This window comes from Dipteris shenzhenensis, chromosome 16, assembly GCF_047967505.1.
Source record: "Dipteris shenzhenensis isolate YYH24624 ecotype China chromosome 16, Dip_SZ_1.0, whole genome shotgun sequence".
NCBI classification, from domain to species: domain Eukaryota; kingdom Viridiplantae; phylum Streptophyta; class Polypodiopsida; order Gleicheniales; family Dipteridaceae; genus Dipteris; species Dipteris shenzhenensis.
In genome coordinates this window covers 16,117,209-16,133,338 of record NC_141611.1, presented here as the reverse complement: position 1 = coordinate 16,133,338, position 16,130 = coordinate 16,117,209, and the positions used below count along the sequence as shown (strand labels likewise).

Genomic DNA, 16,130 nt, shown 5'->3' with positions numbered 1-16,130 from the left:
GGCTGTGAAAGAGTTTATGCAATTAATGGTGAAAGCATGGGGGGAGTCGCACATTACCCTCATGGTAATCTTGTCACCATCGTAATATTTAGCACTTGCTTTATTAAAAGCTTTTGTTGCTGAAATGATGCTCTTCATGTTTACAGCATATTCTCTATGCAAACAGACCATGGATTGAACCAAATTGGGGCCTTTTGTCCATTTGGAATACACAAGGCATGGAGAAGTCACACTATAGAGCAACCTACTTTAAGAACTCAAGGAATGGTGGTGCTATCACTCGTAGAAATGCATTGCATGAGATGTTCAACTAGTTTTTTAGATGTTTACTAGGTAGGACTTTGAAGTCTGAAAAGGCAAAGGCATCAGAACTTGCAAAAGCAGTTCAAATTGTATCAAAAAATAGAAGGCATAGTGCTTGGAAAGCATCCATAGGGAGTCGAGGAGTCACACGTTGGTTGCAAGCTAGAGTGAGAGAAGGCATCTTACATTTAATGTGCAAGACAATGAAGATAACATTCTACTAGGAGAATTGATGCCTTACTTGTGCTACATCTTGAAGAGGCCAATGATGTGCGCATCGTGATTGAGAGTAATCGGTATGGGCAATTACCGGTGGTGGAGGGCCATAAAGATTTCAACCTCGTATAGGAAGTTCATGAAGAATGGAGTGATCAAAATCATCAATGGTCAATAACATAATATAATACAGGAAAGCTTCCTCCTGTAGACCAACTATGGGTGAGGGTTAGATGTGATAAGAGAGAATTAGAGGGTGTATTCCATATCCCAAGTCATGGTGGTGGTAAATTCTTTCCTCAACTTAACATGTCACAAATAAATATGCTAAGGACTGCTCCACCCATCGATAGTATGAGTGCTATGCAAGCTTCTCATATGGCTATAGAACTAGGGTACAAAGGTTGCTATATCAAGAAGCACATTGCTAAGGCCTTTCTAAAGAGACTTCTAAATGCATATTTTCCATGAAGGTACATATGCCAAATTTTCATTTGATTTTGTCTCAAGTTATTGTAATGTTTTTTGGGCTAATTGGGTTGTCATTTGCCATGCAGACAGATATACTTTAAAATCTTGTCTAAGGATGTATGTACTAAGATGTGATCCACTTGGAACGCCAAAGTTTCCTATCCCCATTAAGCAAGTCTTTCACATTAAAAATGTGGATTTTGAGGTGCATGAGTCAACTATTATAGGCACTGGCCATGGCTTATTTGTGCATGATTTCATTAAGAGAGGCACTACTATTCTCCATTACGGAGGTGACAAATATGTGGATCGCGATTGGAAAGAATTTTGATGCCCTTTGAAAGTGGAACAATAGCAGTTATACTCAGCCACTTTGGGGGACGAGCATTTTCTGAGCGAAATCTTCCGAGCGTCCGAGCGAAGGAAAAAAAAAGCTTCCAACTATGCATAAATATGGCAACAATTGATCAGAAGAAAACATAGTTTCACTTAGAAATATGCAAAGTATTATAGCAATGCCTATTTTATACAAAAATCTTTAGGTGAATCTGTAGGAATGCTGAAAGCATAATGGGATGGCTTTTGAAGAAACCCACATGTAGAGTAGACTTCTCTATGAAAATTCCCTTATGATCCTTCTTACAACTTTTACTTAATAGGGGGTGACATTGAAAACCCTCTCTCAACCTATCTTCATGAAAGAGTTTCTTCAAAGAAAACTCATTGAAGCAAGCCATCCAGGTAGTTTCGCCAGCGAAACCCCTTTGAAGCAAGTCTCCCAAGGTAGTTTCGCTGGCGAAACTACCTTGGACAGCACTTTTAAAAGTGACATAACTTTCATATCCAATGTCCAAATATAGTCATTCAACCACTCAAATTGATCGGAACACCCCATTTGAGCACATCTATGAAGTTATATTTTGGAAAATCTTCCATATATAGTATTAAATATTACATGTATTTTATGAGAGTGATATATAAGCCCAAGTTAATACTTATTTATAGTAATTTAAACTTCTTTAGAAACATGTCCATAAATATGCTATAAAAACACTAAAAAGATATTGCCATATGATATAAATGTGTTAATAAGTAATTATATATGCATAGTATTATTACATTGAGAGTGATTATGAGGAATGTTTCTTAAAGGAATCAACACTTTTTTAAGGTAATAACAGGGGTACAAAGGGATGTCTCTAAATAAGAAAATTATGTTGTGTAAAAATGAATGAGTGACTAGTCTGTATATTTTTATGATAAAGGGATCTAGTTCTAGTGAAAATAAAAGTGTAAAAACCATGTTTCCTAAAGAAAAACATTTTTAAAAATCTCTTGAAAAACACGCTCGGATAAACCTGCTCATAGGTTTTTGCTCGTAAAATTGACGCATCCGCCACTTTGGGGTAGTGCTCTAGGCACACGTGCCTCTTGTTTACATAATGTGTCAACATAGTTAGGGCAATGATAAACATTTCATACTAACACTTTGTGAATATTAAATGCTTTGTCATTTCCTCATATCATTGCATCAACTATAATCTTGCATACCTCCACTTAGTCCAGGGCTTCTTGGGATATGGACACCATTGAGGGTGATGACATGACAGAAGATTCACATGAATAGGTATGGTTAAGGTAAGAGATACTAAGGTGTTTATGAACACCATTGTTGGCTCTTTCCCATGGCTTCCACAGGAAGAGTAGGGTATACTCAATATGTAGGGTTCCGAGGCTTTTTGTCACCTACAGATATATCAAGGTTGTCCTTTATAGTATACGTGTAGCTTAGGACCTCGAATCGTATTCTGGTGAGAGACGTAGGCTTAAGTGTGGTAAGCAAACATAGTGCATGCATGTGTAAAAGGAACGTGTATCATCATGGTTGAGGTAATGAAGGCTTTCACCTTTATTAGGGGTTGCAGTGTTTAGGAGGAGTTTAAGGGTTAGAAGGAGGTTCCAACATTTAGAAGGAGGTTCCAAGGTTTAGAGAGAGGTTCCAGAGTTTAAAAAAAGATTCCAGGGTTAAAAGGAGGATCCAAGGTTTAGGGTAGAGTACATGGTGGAGAACTCATCTCCCTCATAGATCATGGAGGTTAAGGGTTGAGGAACTAAGGGTTTAGGGGGAGCATAGGAGTGGGAGAGGAAGAAGGTATAAGAGCATGGGGGAAAGAAGAGAGAGGAGGGAGGAGGAGGAGGGAGAAGAAAGAGGAGGAGGAGGAGGAGGAGGAGGAGAAGGGAGGAGGAGGGAGGAGGAGGAGGAGGAGGGAGGAGGAGAAGGGAGGAGGAGGAGGGAGGAGGAGAGGGAGAGGATGGGTTGCAAGGTTGGAGGAGAGGGGAGGAGGAGTTGCAAGGTTAGGACATGCTTTTGGACGTGGAGTGCAAGGAAGCATGGACACTTGAGACAATTGCTTAGAATACCAAAGTAGAACTCAACACAATGCCCCAGAGAGTGTGGGCTTCATTCCATTATGGGGTATTTATACAAGTTGGAGAGCTTCTCTCTCCGCATGTAGGATTTGTAAGACATTCTCTCTACATGTAGAACTTGCATATAGAAGTTGCATGTAGGAGTTGCATGTAGAACTCGCATGTAGGACTTGCATGTAGAACTCGCATGCAGAAGTTGCATGTAGAAGTTGCATGTAGGAGTTGCATGTAGAACTCACATGTAGGAGTTGCATGTAGAACTCGCATGTAGGAGTTGCATGTAGGACTTGCATATAGGAGTTGCATGTAGAACTCGCATGTAGGAGCTGCATGTAGGACTTGCATGTAGAAGTTACATGTAGAACTTGCATGTAGGAGTTGCATGTAGGAATCGTATGTAGAACATGCAAGTTGGATTTCTAAGAGGGATTATTTCTAGCCTTATGCAAGTACAAGCGGAGCTTTGCTGCTACTCTACACACACATTCTATACTACCTAAGTCAATGTTGGCACAAAGACAACATACTCCCAGATCCATTTGATTACCCATGCTCGGCAGGTTATGGCTTATTTTGATTTCGGAGTTGGGATGCCATGTGCATAACCCAGTGGCTGTTGAGCTTGTGGGATGCGAGTCATTCTTGTCGTAATGCTTTTGCACCATACAATTTGTGGTCTATAGCCAAGAATCTTATCTCCTCCTAAGGAGGGGTAGGTGGCTGTGAATTTCAGAGGGGATCTTGTTGCTAAGGCTACAAACTCTGCCATTGAATTTTCTTGGGAAGACATTTAGCAGGCGTCTCATTGTTGAGGTTGGCATTTCTTGCTATCTTCCATACATGTTGGATGTGATTGCACTTGTATCATTAAGCTTGTAGTAGATAAGTTTGTATGCAAGTCTGATATTTTTGCATTTAGGAGATGGCTATGATGTTTGGCGGGGGTCTCGTTGTTGTTGAGGCTACAAACTCTTTTGCCAATTCATCTTGAGTTTTGGCATAGCTTCTTATCCTACTTGTGAATTCATGCATGCTTTGAGAGTATGGAATGAAAGTGTGTGATACTATTATTGATGCAATCTATTATATGCCTATGCAAAATCGTGTGAATGCATGTGATGTGTCGATTAGGTAGGGACTAACGATATGCTTATTTGTGGGATTTAATAGGGAAACTAAGACTCAATCATCCCTAATACAAAATTGATTAGGTCTTCCTAAATGTGCAAAAATGTGCATATGCTAGTGACTGTGCGTGTAACAATCTAGTGCAAACTATATGTGCAAAAACGTGCATATACTAGTGAGTGCACGTGTAACAATCTAGTGCAAACTATATGTGCGAAAACATGCATATGCCAGTGAGTGCATGTGTAACAATCTAGTGTAAACTATTGAAGAGTTAGGGTTTCCAAAACTCATTGTTATCGGGGATGCTTGTGTGATGATGTTGTATCGCTTCAATCAGCTCTCGTTTATGGTTGTGTTGAATTGGACTTCGTCCAATGTTTCTAGCAGCACAGCTTGAACTTCAAATTCTTTTAGTGGTCTTGGCATTACTATGGGGACACTGCCACTTGCGTAATTCTTAAAGTACTCCGGCACTTCTTGAAGATCAACCTTTGATGCTGTTGAACTAGCCTGACATGTGCCATGTGTACAGGGTGGCATAGTATTATAACTAATTTGTTTGGCTCTTGGAGACCTTTTCTTTTCTTTTCTTCCTTTTTTTTTAGGGTGAATTCTCTTGATCGAAATCTTCGTACGCACATGTGGCTTATACTTTCTAAACTTCTTACACTGGGAATTGTGGGGTAACTTTTCCACTGGTAAGGTGTTTCCAAGTAAGGGTTCATTTGCTGTGCATCTGTGACATGAAGTTGGGGGTAATAAACTTCACGCACCTCTTCACTTCTTGCTACTTTCGAACTGAGTGATAGAGATATTCATCACTGGGAAAGGGACATTAAAAATAAGCTTTTATACCAAGAGACCACACCATACTATCCTCCCTTATATGAGAATGAAGATGGTAACATCCCAAGTGATGTTGTACTCAAGCATAGGGAGAAGGAAAGGATCAGCGGAGGCCATAATCTCAGCAAGCCGGTCTATGCCAAAGAGAAGAGCAATACGTTGTTGAAAGAAGATCTTGTGGCTCAATATGACATGAATTGATATATATCAAGGAGTTTGAAGGGGCTAATTGGGTCGGATGTGTAGGTTTCAAGGAAGCATTGCACCTCCTTCATAGACACCTTTACACTTAGCTCAAAACACTCTCCAAACTATCAATAAGACACAGAGACCCATAACTTTCAGCAGAGACATGATATAAAATATTCAATCACATATTGATATGTGCCTTGAAATGGGCTTTGCTTTAATATAATTTCGTAAGAAACAGAGAAGCGGTCGGAAAGATATGTGCAGTTTACTGGACGGGGGTAAAAACTATCTGAAAAAAATAGTCAAACATAGAGAGTCATAGATTCTTGGTTTAACATTTAATACAATAACTGAAGACATAGAATGATGCTCCTTGAAGTGAGCTTCGTTTTGATATAAGTTTCGTCCAAATCGGACCACCAAGCAAAAAGTTATGAGCAAAATACTGACAGGTGGTCAAACTCTCATGAAAAACACCTACTCCTACCGGTGCCGACTTGGGAGAATACTACCTCCATGCTTAGACTTCATCAACGATCCAAATCCCATAGAGGTCATCTAGGAGGAAAGGAAAATTCCCCTTTGTGGCTTGGAAAATAGATAAACCATGTATGCACAATGAGCAACCGACGAATAGACAACACTTTTGAGCACTTTGGAAGAGAAAGCAATGGAAAAAGGGAACAGACACTTAAGAGAGCGGACCTGAAGTGACCTTCATTACCAATAGTGTGAGAATCCACTCGAATGCAACTTAAAATACTACAAACACAAGGGAGAAGAAGAGGTTTCATATATACAAGAGGGAGCAGAAGCTCCAAGACTACTCATAGAGAGAGAATAAACTAGAGAGAGATGGACTCAAGAGTCTACATAAGAGAATATCTACAAGAGGGAGAGAAGGCTTATGGAAGAGGCTTGAGAAGACTAAAGCTATAGCAACATGAGGCCTAATGGTGGAAGAGATGTTGAACAAGGGAGAGGAGGACTCCTTTTATAGAGATTTTGTCACTCTCCTTCACCCATTTACAATTGCTGCCTATAGATTCTTTTCCCCATCAATCACATAAGCCCGTATGTCACCATCCTTGTCCTTTTTGGCTACTCTCGCCATGTGTCCCATCAAAAGATGCTCAAGACTCTTAAAATATTGAGAAAGTCAAGAGTCTCCTCACATGGAGTCCATAGGGACCCTCTCTTTTCCATATGTCCACATCCTCCTCCGGAACAACACATTCCGGTTCTCTTATATTCCTAAGCGTGGATTGAAGAGGCACACCTGACAGGTGGTGACCCCTCATATCTGTAAGCACCACCGTTGTAAGATACAGGGATGTTACTTGCATTGTCTGCCTGCACAAGCGAGGCGGTCAACTGGTGGCTCAAGTGGCAGAAAGACCACTATGATGCAGATGAGGAGACACCTTTTGTAACTATGTGCATTGCTTGTATCCCACTCGAGCAATTAATCACCCATATTTCATGCAATTTGCTCACATTGCACAAACCCTGTTAGTGTTTTATTATTGGCATCTATTGCTACACCCGAGCAAGTAAATGCCTAGTACTACAACCTTAAGACTGCAAGCATGAGCCTCTCCCTATTGCGTTGAGCATGCACCTGCACCGAGTTGGGCATAGGGATTACAATCCCACACAATAATAATAATATCACCAAATCAAGACAAGTGTATGTGTGTGTTGGGAAAGGGAGGGGGGTACGCGTGCGTGCGTAATTTCACTTTTCAAATTTTCAAATAGCCTCCTAGCTTTTCCCAAGGGTGGGCTTGTAATCTTTTTACTCTTGTACTTCATGGTGGGTTTTCACCTCTTCTGAGGTTCCCCGCAACATATAAGATTTCGCTAAAAAAAGAGTAATTTCACCCAAAAAAAGTGTGTCTGTGTGTTTGTAATGCACTTCAACGAGAGAGAGAGAGAGAGAGAGAGAGAGAGAGTCCAAATGCATGATGTCCATTTTATACAGAATGCTGTCCACAAGTTATTGTACTAGACATTTTAAAGGACTTGCAAACAAGCCAAGGTGACTTAAGTGAGTGGCCACACACACACACAAAAGCCTAACCAGTCAAATAAATTATCTGCTACCTTAACATCTTTCCACTTTAGCATCTTATTATATGTTGCCAGCATACCTACTACTTATAAACCATATAAAGTTTATAAAGCACACATAGGGGAGTAAACAACTCATTGCAAATAATGTATATATTTTTCTTTGAATGACACACCATTACAAGAATCTCGAATCAATGTTCATCACTTACAACCACATGACTTGTGTCTTCTATATTAAATGTACCCAAACGTGGAACCTTTTAAATAAAGTTTCAACAACTTGATGTCTAGCTTGCAATTCCTCAATTATACACCTTGTTGATCGTTCCTCTATTATAGGAAAACACCACCAAACTCATTACTCATCCCTTTCTACCATCATGACACACGCACATTCTCAAGTCGATGGCAACCACCACCCATCATGAGGAGTGTATGGCAACGTTTAGCACAACACACCACAAATTCAATGGACATATAAGTCACGAATGCTCGGGCTTGTGGCATGTGTCATAGTCAACATGGACAAATGCTCGCTCAAGGAAGGGCAACTTCTCGAGCCTGGTTTGGAGGGCCTCCCCAATGTCATGGGACTCCACCAAGGGGGTCATTTTGGGCAACACAATGTCCACCTCGGCCACATACTTGTCTCCACACGTGTAAGCCCTCACAGTGTCAATCTGGGAGATCCTCTCGTCATGATTCCAGCACACATAAGTGATCTTCTGTAACACCTCTGGAGGTGCAGTCCTCCCCACTAGTAGCCTCACATTCTTCCGAACCTTCCCTATCCAGCACAAGATCGTGTAGATTGCCAGCTGCCCACATCACCGATACTTAGCTTCTTTCGATCATTGCCCCAGGACAATCCAAACTCATACATTAGTAGCAATAAGCATCAATAAAAAAAGGGCACAAGCATCAGCAGACTTGGGCATTTCGAGAGTATTTCCTGCAACTTACTACACATAGAAAAAGTAAAATTCATGAGCCAGTCAATGCTTGAGTAGCTTATACCCAAAAGCACACATCATATAGCAACAAAGATCAGGAAGTAATTGGCATAAGCATTTGAGAGTAGCGGGGATGTGTTCTTCAAAGAAAGAAGAAATTTACCACTAGAGCACCCAAAGGATCGATCCACCAACGGAATTTAGCAGCCAGAATTGCTGAAGCAAGCCCCACAACATTGGTAAGGGCATCGAAGAAGTGATCATCTGCATATGCCCTGACTAGCTTACTCTTGAAGGTTTGGCAGTAGGCCGCTAGTGCGAACATGACTACTATTGAGACACCCATGATCACTATTACCAGGTATGCCTTGTTACCATGCAAATCCACTTCCTTTTCCTGCAAATGCTCAAGAGTGTCTTAGAATATTACTGGAATGTCTTCAAACAAAATGTGTAAGAAATAGATTCATTAGCAATCTAATTTGAGAACTTGACCAAGACAGCAATGGTGTCTGATTGTTTTGACCAGCAACAAAGTTAAAAAACACACTACTTCAGATCCAATCATGACCACCACGGGTTTTGGTAGCTCTCTCTAGTGATCTTCATGTGCTACTCTCATGCTGTACATTTCAATCGGGCTGGGATTCCAGCTCTGTTGCCTAATTTCACCAAGCTCCCAAGCAGATATCTGCATGACGCACCAACGATACCCACCAGTCCATGTGGTTTACTCCATGTCCCTGGGAACGCTCTTATTTATAGACTAACCCAAAGGTGTCCATCACTTAGCAGCACTAGCACATAGGATATAGTGTAAACTTACACTTAACGATACACTGAAATAAAAACGATTGCCTTTTTAAAGACCTTACAAGCAAATCTCAAGAACAATTTCAGAATAGCATTGCACAAAAGAGGAAAGAGATTGCACAAATAGCATAAATAAGCGTGCAAAACAAAAATTGGGAACAAAACCTATTGCACTGCCTATACTAGAGTACCTCGATATACCGTACATATATGCACAAAAAAGGATATACATATACACACACTTTTTTTGTGAAGACATACATACACACACACACATGGACATATACATATATATATGCCTCGTTTCCAGGGCGTCGATCATAAACTATGCAAAATGAGCAAAATGGAACGTTGAACGTGCCTTGCTAATGAGCTTCTCCACTGAAATTATCACGACTATAAAGCCCAAGCTTGCCATGACTGCTGAGAACACCAAAATGCCCTGCCAAAAAAATTGCAACCCAAAAAGCGTGTTCATGGGCATCATTAAAAAAGCCTTCCTACTGGATTTGAAGGGCACTTACCACAGTTTGCATCCTCTGCTTCCCTATAGGGTAGAGTTGTGGATCCGGTTTCCTCATTTTCATAGAAGTGTACCAGAGAATCAGGCCAGACAGCATGTCCAAAAGCGAGTCCAAAGCAGATGCAATGAGTGCAAGGGACCCACTCAATCCCGCCACAAACACTGTCCCTGCGAAGATCAGAAAATTGGCTAAAGTCGAAATGTTGATAGCAAAAATCTCCCATCTTGAGGCTTTGGCAGCTTCCACTTCATCAGGCTGCACCCACAGAAAATGTCTGGTCTCAACTTGGGATCATACCTCCTCACATTTGAATTTCTAGGTAGAATCCGTAAGAAGCACTGATTTCAAATATACACGGTCATGTCTAGTTCAGGCGACCAGGCACGTACCGCGAGCATATCGTCCAGCCGCGTTATGTCATCCAATCTTGCAAATTCTTCGAGCAACTCTTTCTTGCGCTGGTTATACTGAGCAACTCGTTTCCCCGAACGATCTACAAGCAAAATAATCTCCGTCATTACTCTGCTCAGATTAGCAACCCATTCCGATCCTTCCACGCAATGCGCAGTGTCGTCAAGCGAGCCTGGGCCGCCCACGTCGAAAATGAAGATATGCAGGTGAAACAGAGACTCACCCAAAGCCTTGAAGAATGGGAGGGAGCGAGATGGGGGAGGGGTGGGTGAGGTGGGGGATGTGGAGTAAGCCCGAAGGCTGGAAGGGGTCAAGCGCCATTCGGAGTGAGTTTCTCTCTTTTGCGGTTGGGGAGAGATATCAAGGTGATGTTGGGGGGCATCCATGGGAGCTTATGGAGCTGTGGGGATGGAGAAGATGAGAGAGCTGGAGATCAGATGGGCAAACTCCACAGAGAGAGAGAGAGAGAGAGAGAGAGAGAGGACTGACTCCCAAAGAAACCTTGGTAACGCTTGGGAAGCGGTGCTTTTGGGGTGGGTGGTTCCCAAGAGGAGCCACGTCTGAGAAATCTAACGCGTTTTATTTGAAAATCTCGACATTTATATGATTTCTGGACCCCCTAAATTTCAACGGCTTTTCAAAATGCTTTCCCCGAGCGCTCCCTCCCTCACTCACATGCCATTCCACTCTTGTGCTTTTTTTAATTCACGTTGCGCAGGAGCACCTTTGTGCTCTTTAATCCACCTTGCGCAGGAGCTCCCCGGGCTACATTGAGCTGGACAGCCCTTGCTTGTTCCCCTAGATTCGAAAAGCGGATTGGAGGACTATGTTCGAAAAAACTAGACCCAAAGCTAGGTAGCTATTATAGGTATAAAGACAACTCGATATAGCCTGTACCAGCCTGTCATCATCTGACGTCTCCAAGAGGAAGAAGAATTTTTATGATTTAATGCTTAGACAACCTTATTGGTATTCAAGAATGGAGTCATTTTCAAAGCATGTCAAAGATGATGTTGCAAATAGGAAGAATAGGCCTTTCATAGCTTTGTCACCTTGTCTTCTTAGAGTTGACACTTTTACAATCTAGTCTAGTCGTTAGGTGATATGTGTAGATTTGGAGATTTTCACTACTTCCTTTTTAGGCTTTGTAAATCCAACGAAATAAATCTTGAATCAAAAGCAAGGCTAGCTCTTGTTCCTATGCTTTTCTTGAATTCTATATCTCTAGATGTCCATCTTATTGTTGATTTGGAGATTTTCACTACTTCCTTTTCCGTCTTTGTAAATCCAAGGAAATGAAATATTGAACCAACACTAAGATAAGCTCTTGTGCCTAGTCTTTTTCTTGAATTCCATATTCTAGATGTCCATCTTGTTGTCCATCATTTGATTCCCCTCATTAAATATACCTTGTGGTTTTCATGTTACTTTTAGGTCTCTTTGGTCACTAATAAATCATTCTTAAGAGTCCTTTCAAATATGCATTTCTAACAAATCATTATTTGGTCACTAACAAATCAATCTTGTTACTTTTAGGTGTCTTTGTGGTTACTAACAAATGATTCTTACGAGTCCTTTCAAATATACGTTTCTAAATTGGATTTGTGCACTTGACTTAAACAATGTGTAGGACATGATGGGGAATTATAGAATTACATGTAGCTTTTAAGAGAAAATCATTCTCATCTTCTTGCTAACTTCTCTCAAACTCCCAATATTCTACATGGGAAATTTTTTAGGATTCATTTCCAATGTGAACATAGCAACACTACCACAAAGCATGTTCTATGTGATGGTATATAATGTTATGGGTATGTAAAAATAATGTTATGTGTATGCTCTATGTGATGGTATATAATTTTATGTGTATGTAAAAATAATCCCTTTTCTGTGATCATCATATCTTCTCAAATCATGATTCTCCAAAATACTTGAGCCCCATAAAATTTTCAACATTAAATATTTTATGCTTGTGGACCCTCTCATTAGTGTATGACATTAGTAACATTGGGAAGATAGCTCTATCTAAGAGAGAAACAATGCTCAAAAAGAGAGAATGACACACCCTTACACACACTTACGCTTCACTTGGGATACCACATGTACTAATAATAGTTTCATTACAAAACTTTTGGACTTAGAAAGGGGCCCTGTAAGAGAGCCCTTCAGCTGGTGACATGAAAGGATAAGAACTAGTATAATATTGGCTAGTGGAGGGCAATCTAATATTGTAGGGCAATAAAACGGGAATAAAAATGAGTATGATAAATATTGGAAATAGCAAGACTCGTGTAAACCTCCCACTTGGTGCCTTAACTCTCCCATCACATTGACCTCCCACTTAGTGCCTCAACTTGCTCACCACTTTTTTGAATGGTAAACATTTCAAAAAAAAACAAATTTCTCAGCTAAAATTGCACCATTTGTCATGAAACCAAATCCTTCCATCCAACTACCACACTCCTCCGATTCTCACATTTTTCTGTTTATTCTCTCTTGTTTCCCATGCAAACCCTATTTTTGAATCTCGTCTAAATCATTTCTTTTGAGTAGAAAACTTCTTTCTCTATCCTCACTAGCATGGAACGGACGTTCTTGTCAATCTCTCATCATTTCCTCTTCTCTACATGCGTTTCCCTCCTATTTCATTTTCATTCTTTCAAAACTTTCAAGAATTTTTTGCAGATGCAAATTTCCTTCTTCTTGCTCTATTTTGGGTGTCTCTCTTTCAAATCACATCACTTATTCTCTCATCTAACATTATCTTTCCATTTCAAATAGTTTTCAATCAAATACTACTTGAGCCAATCAATGTGGTCAGATGAACCATGAATGATGTAAGGTGTTTTGAGCCTAAAAGGAGCTACTAGGCAAGATACATTTAGAAAGGAAGAAAGTAGATTGCCTTTTCGGCATTATGCATGAAAGCCAATCCTTGTTTCATCCATCTCTTAACACTAGCACAGATTGGATCACTTGCCATTCTATGATCTCTTGATGCATGATTTGAAATGTTTGTGAAGGTTTACAGTCTATCCAAGCAACTTTATATTGAGGTGAGACAACATTTGGAAGAATGCAAGATAGGGGCAATGATGAGCAATAACTTCATAATTTGTTTGTGTATAGTGTGTTGTTTTCTTTCTCTTGAGATGCATGATTTTGAAATGTTTGTGAAGGTTTACAGTCTATCCAAGCAACTTTACATTGAGGTGAGACAACCTTTGGGAGAATGCAAGATAGGGACAATGATGAGCATTAACTTCATAATTTGTTCGTGTATAGTGTGTTGTTTTCTTTCTGTACATGATTTGAAGATGTTGGAGACTTTTGTTTTTTTCAAGGAAATTTTATGGAGAGTGAGCTTACAAAGTCTTTCTAACAAGGGAGAATAGTGCAACTATACAAACATAGTCTCACTTTGGATATCCTTTCAAGCAAGTAGATAGTCTCAAATACGTATACTCTTACGTTTGTGGTATTTTACAAAAGTTTCTTAAAGTATAGTTTGAAATGTAATTTGTTTAGGAGTAAGCTCCATTCAATTTAGCCTGCAACACAATGGATCCCACTCAAGAGAAAAAGCTACTGGACCACATGTCAACCCTCAAATGTTCCTACTTTAACAATTTGGTGTGTTTCATTCACACATTCTAATTTTATTTTGGATTTCATAGTTTAACAATGTTTTTGGTTTTAAAATGTAATTTAATAATATTTGTGGATTTTAAATATTTTAATATTTTAAATGTAATTCAATAATATTTTTGGATTTTAAATATAATTTGTGTCCAATAAGTCAATTAAATTCTCTCAATGAAAGTAAATTTAGTTTGGTATTTAAGTGTTTTCTTAGCAAGTGATATGTTTATGGATATCTTTACAATACATTATTTGAAAACATTTGGAGATTTTTTTGATTTTCAATGAAGTTTTATGGAGGATGGTATAATATAGAGCCATAGTCACTTTGGAACTAGTTTCAAACACATACACTCTTACTATCAATAGTTTTCTAAAAAATATTGTTTTAAATAGATTTTGAGATGTTTGGAAGCATATAATTCTCTTTGAGTAAGCTCCATGAAAGAGTGGCCACTAGGGAGGACACGTTGTTGGATCCTTGTTCCAAGAATCCGATATAGTTTATTCAAAACAAAATAGATTTATTTTAGATTCAACAGTTTAACAATGTTTGTGGGTTCAAAATGTAATTTTTGTTGTTTAATTGTAATGTAATAAATCAAGTGTGCTTGTAAATTTATTAAATGCAAAGTCACTTTCGTTTTTATTTATGTGTTGTCTTTGTATGTGTATCTTAAAGAGTCATTGTGATGTCAATGTTATGCTATGTTAGGTGGAAAGTGTAAGAAACCAATGAGGTCCCTAAGAGGAAGAGAAAGATGGACATTCATTTTCAAATGGATGTGGACAACCATTTCTAAATCAGTGATTTAGTAAAAGCTTTGAAATCAAAGAAAAACACATATGGATTTGTGGTTAGATGGGAAGATGTATCCTATAGATTCACATTCATATAAGTTGTCGAGGAGGTTAAAGTCACATGCGTTGTTTTGGACAATAGACTTAGACTGATTGATAGAAGAAGAATCTTATTTTTTTACTAAACATGAAGAAGTTAAAGGGAGCACTGCGCTGGGAGTGCTTTCCCACTCTAGTAGAAATATTATGTAGGAATTTGTTAGGTTTATAGATTCACATCCTATAGATTCACATTTTTTCAACGGTTTGTTAGTTTTATTTGTGAGAATGGTTTGTTAGGTTTATTTTTTCAACGTTTCCCTCTTGTTTGACTAGTAATTGCTTGGTGCTTTTTGTGATGGAAGCGGTGCTCATGTCATGAAGATGCCCTCTCTTGCGTGGCTTTGGAAAATTGAATTTCTCCTAACCAATTCTTTTGCAACCGTGAACAAAACCGTATGGAGATGGGAAAAAAAGCACACATAGTATAGAGAGAAAGAGTAATTCCAAGCAACTTTTATAACTTCAGAAAAGGGGATCGTAAACCATTACAACAATTGTGGTTGCAAAGTTGCTCATGAAACAATAGTGATGGTGCTCGAGTCTTTCTGTCTCTCACCTTAACAGAAGACTCTAGCCTCGATCTCAAATCTTAGCATCACTAGTCAGAGTAGGAATAATGTGTCGATGGTGAAGCAAAAGTTATCGAGAAGGTTAAAGTCACATGCGTTGTTTTGGACAATAGACTTAGACTGATTGATAGAAGAAGAATCTTATTTTTTTACTAAACATGAAGAAGTTAAAGGGAGCATTGTGCTGGGAGTGCTTTCCCACTATAGTAGAAATATTATCTAGGAATTTGTGGATGCTCATAACAAATAGATCTCCCTCTTATGTTCTTTGAAAGGAGAGAGATCTATGAAGGAAGAGATTGAATGAGGAGATTCCTCTTTTGAGGAGGGAGCATAATTCTTTCGCTACCAATTCAAAAGAGAATATCTAATTGATCCAGCATCATTTTCAAAATTTACTCTCCATTTCCATTTCTCCTAATGGTGTAGTCTAGCAGGAGTCCAACAAGCTCAGAAAATCTATCAGGAGGCCAAAGAACACACTGTTCACAGCTTTGATAATGCTTCCCTTGAGAAACCACTTACTCTAGATGAAATTAAGAAAGAAGTGGATGTCATGGCAAAGTTCTTGGCCCTTTCCTGCTTCAGGTGTGGAATGAAAACCTCAACTTTTCTTTTCTTCTAGTTTGCATAAATGGAGGAATCATAAA

At 39.3% G+C, this 16,130-nt stretch overlaps 1 protein-coding gene across 1 annotated transcript; it reads right to left on the bottom strand.

The window, feature by feature from the left end:
• Positions 1–7,980: 7,980 nt before the first annotated feature.
• On the bottom strand, positions 7,981–10,930 carry LOC147892611 (metal tolerance protein 5-like). Its single transcript, XM_087387482.1, has 6 exons — positions 10,590–10,930; positions 10,345–10,448; positions 9,956–10,210; positions 9,793–9,873; positions 8,782–9,015; positions 7,981–8,483 (listed from the first exon to the last, which is right to left on the bottom strand). Exons 1-6 carry the CDS (start codon positions 10,750–10,752, stop codon positions 8,148–8,150), a joined length of 1,173 nt encoding a protein of 390 aa, XP_087243608.1. The 5' UTR covers positions 10,753–10,930; the 3' UTR covers positions 7,981–8,147.
• Between the last annotated feature and the right edge of the window lie 5,200 nt (positions 10,931–16,130).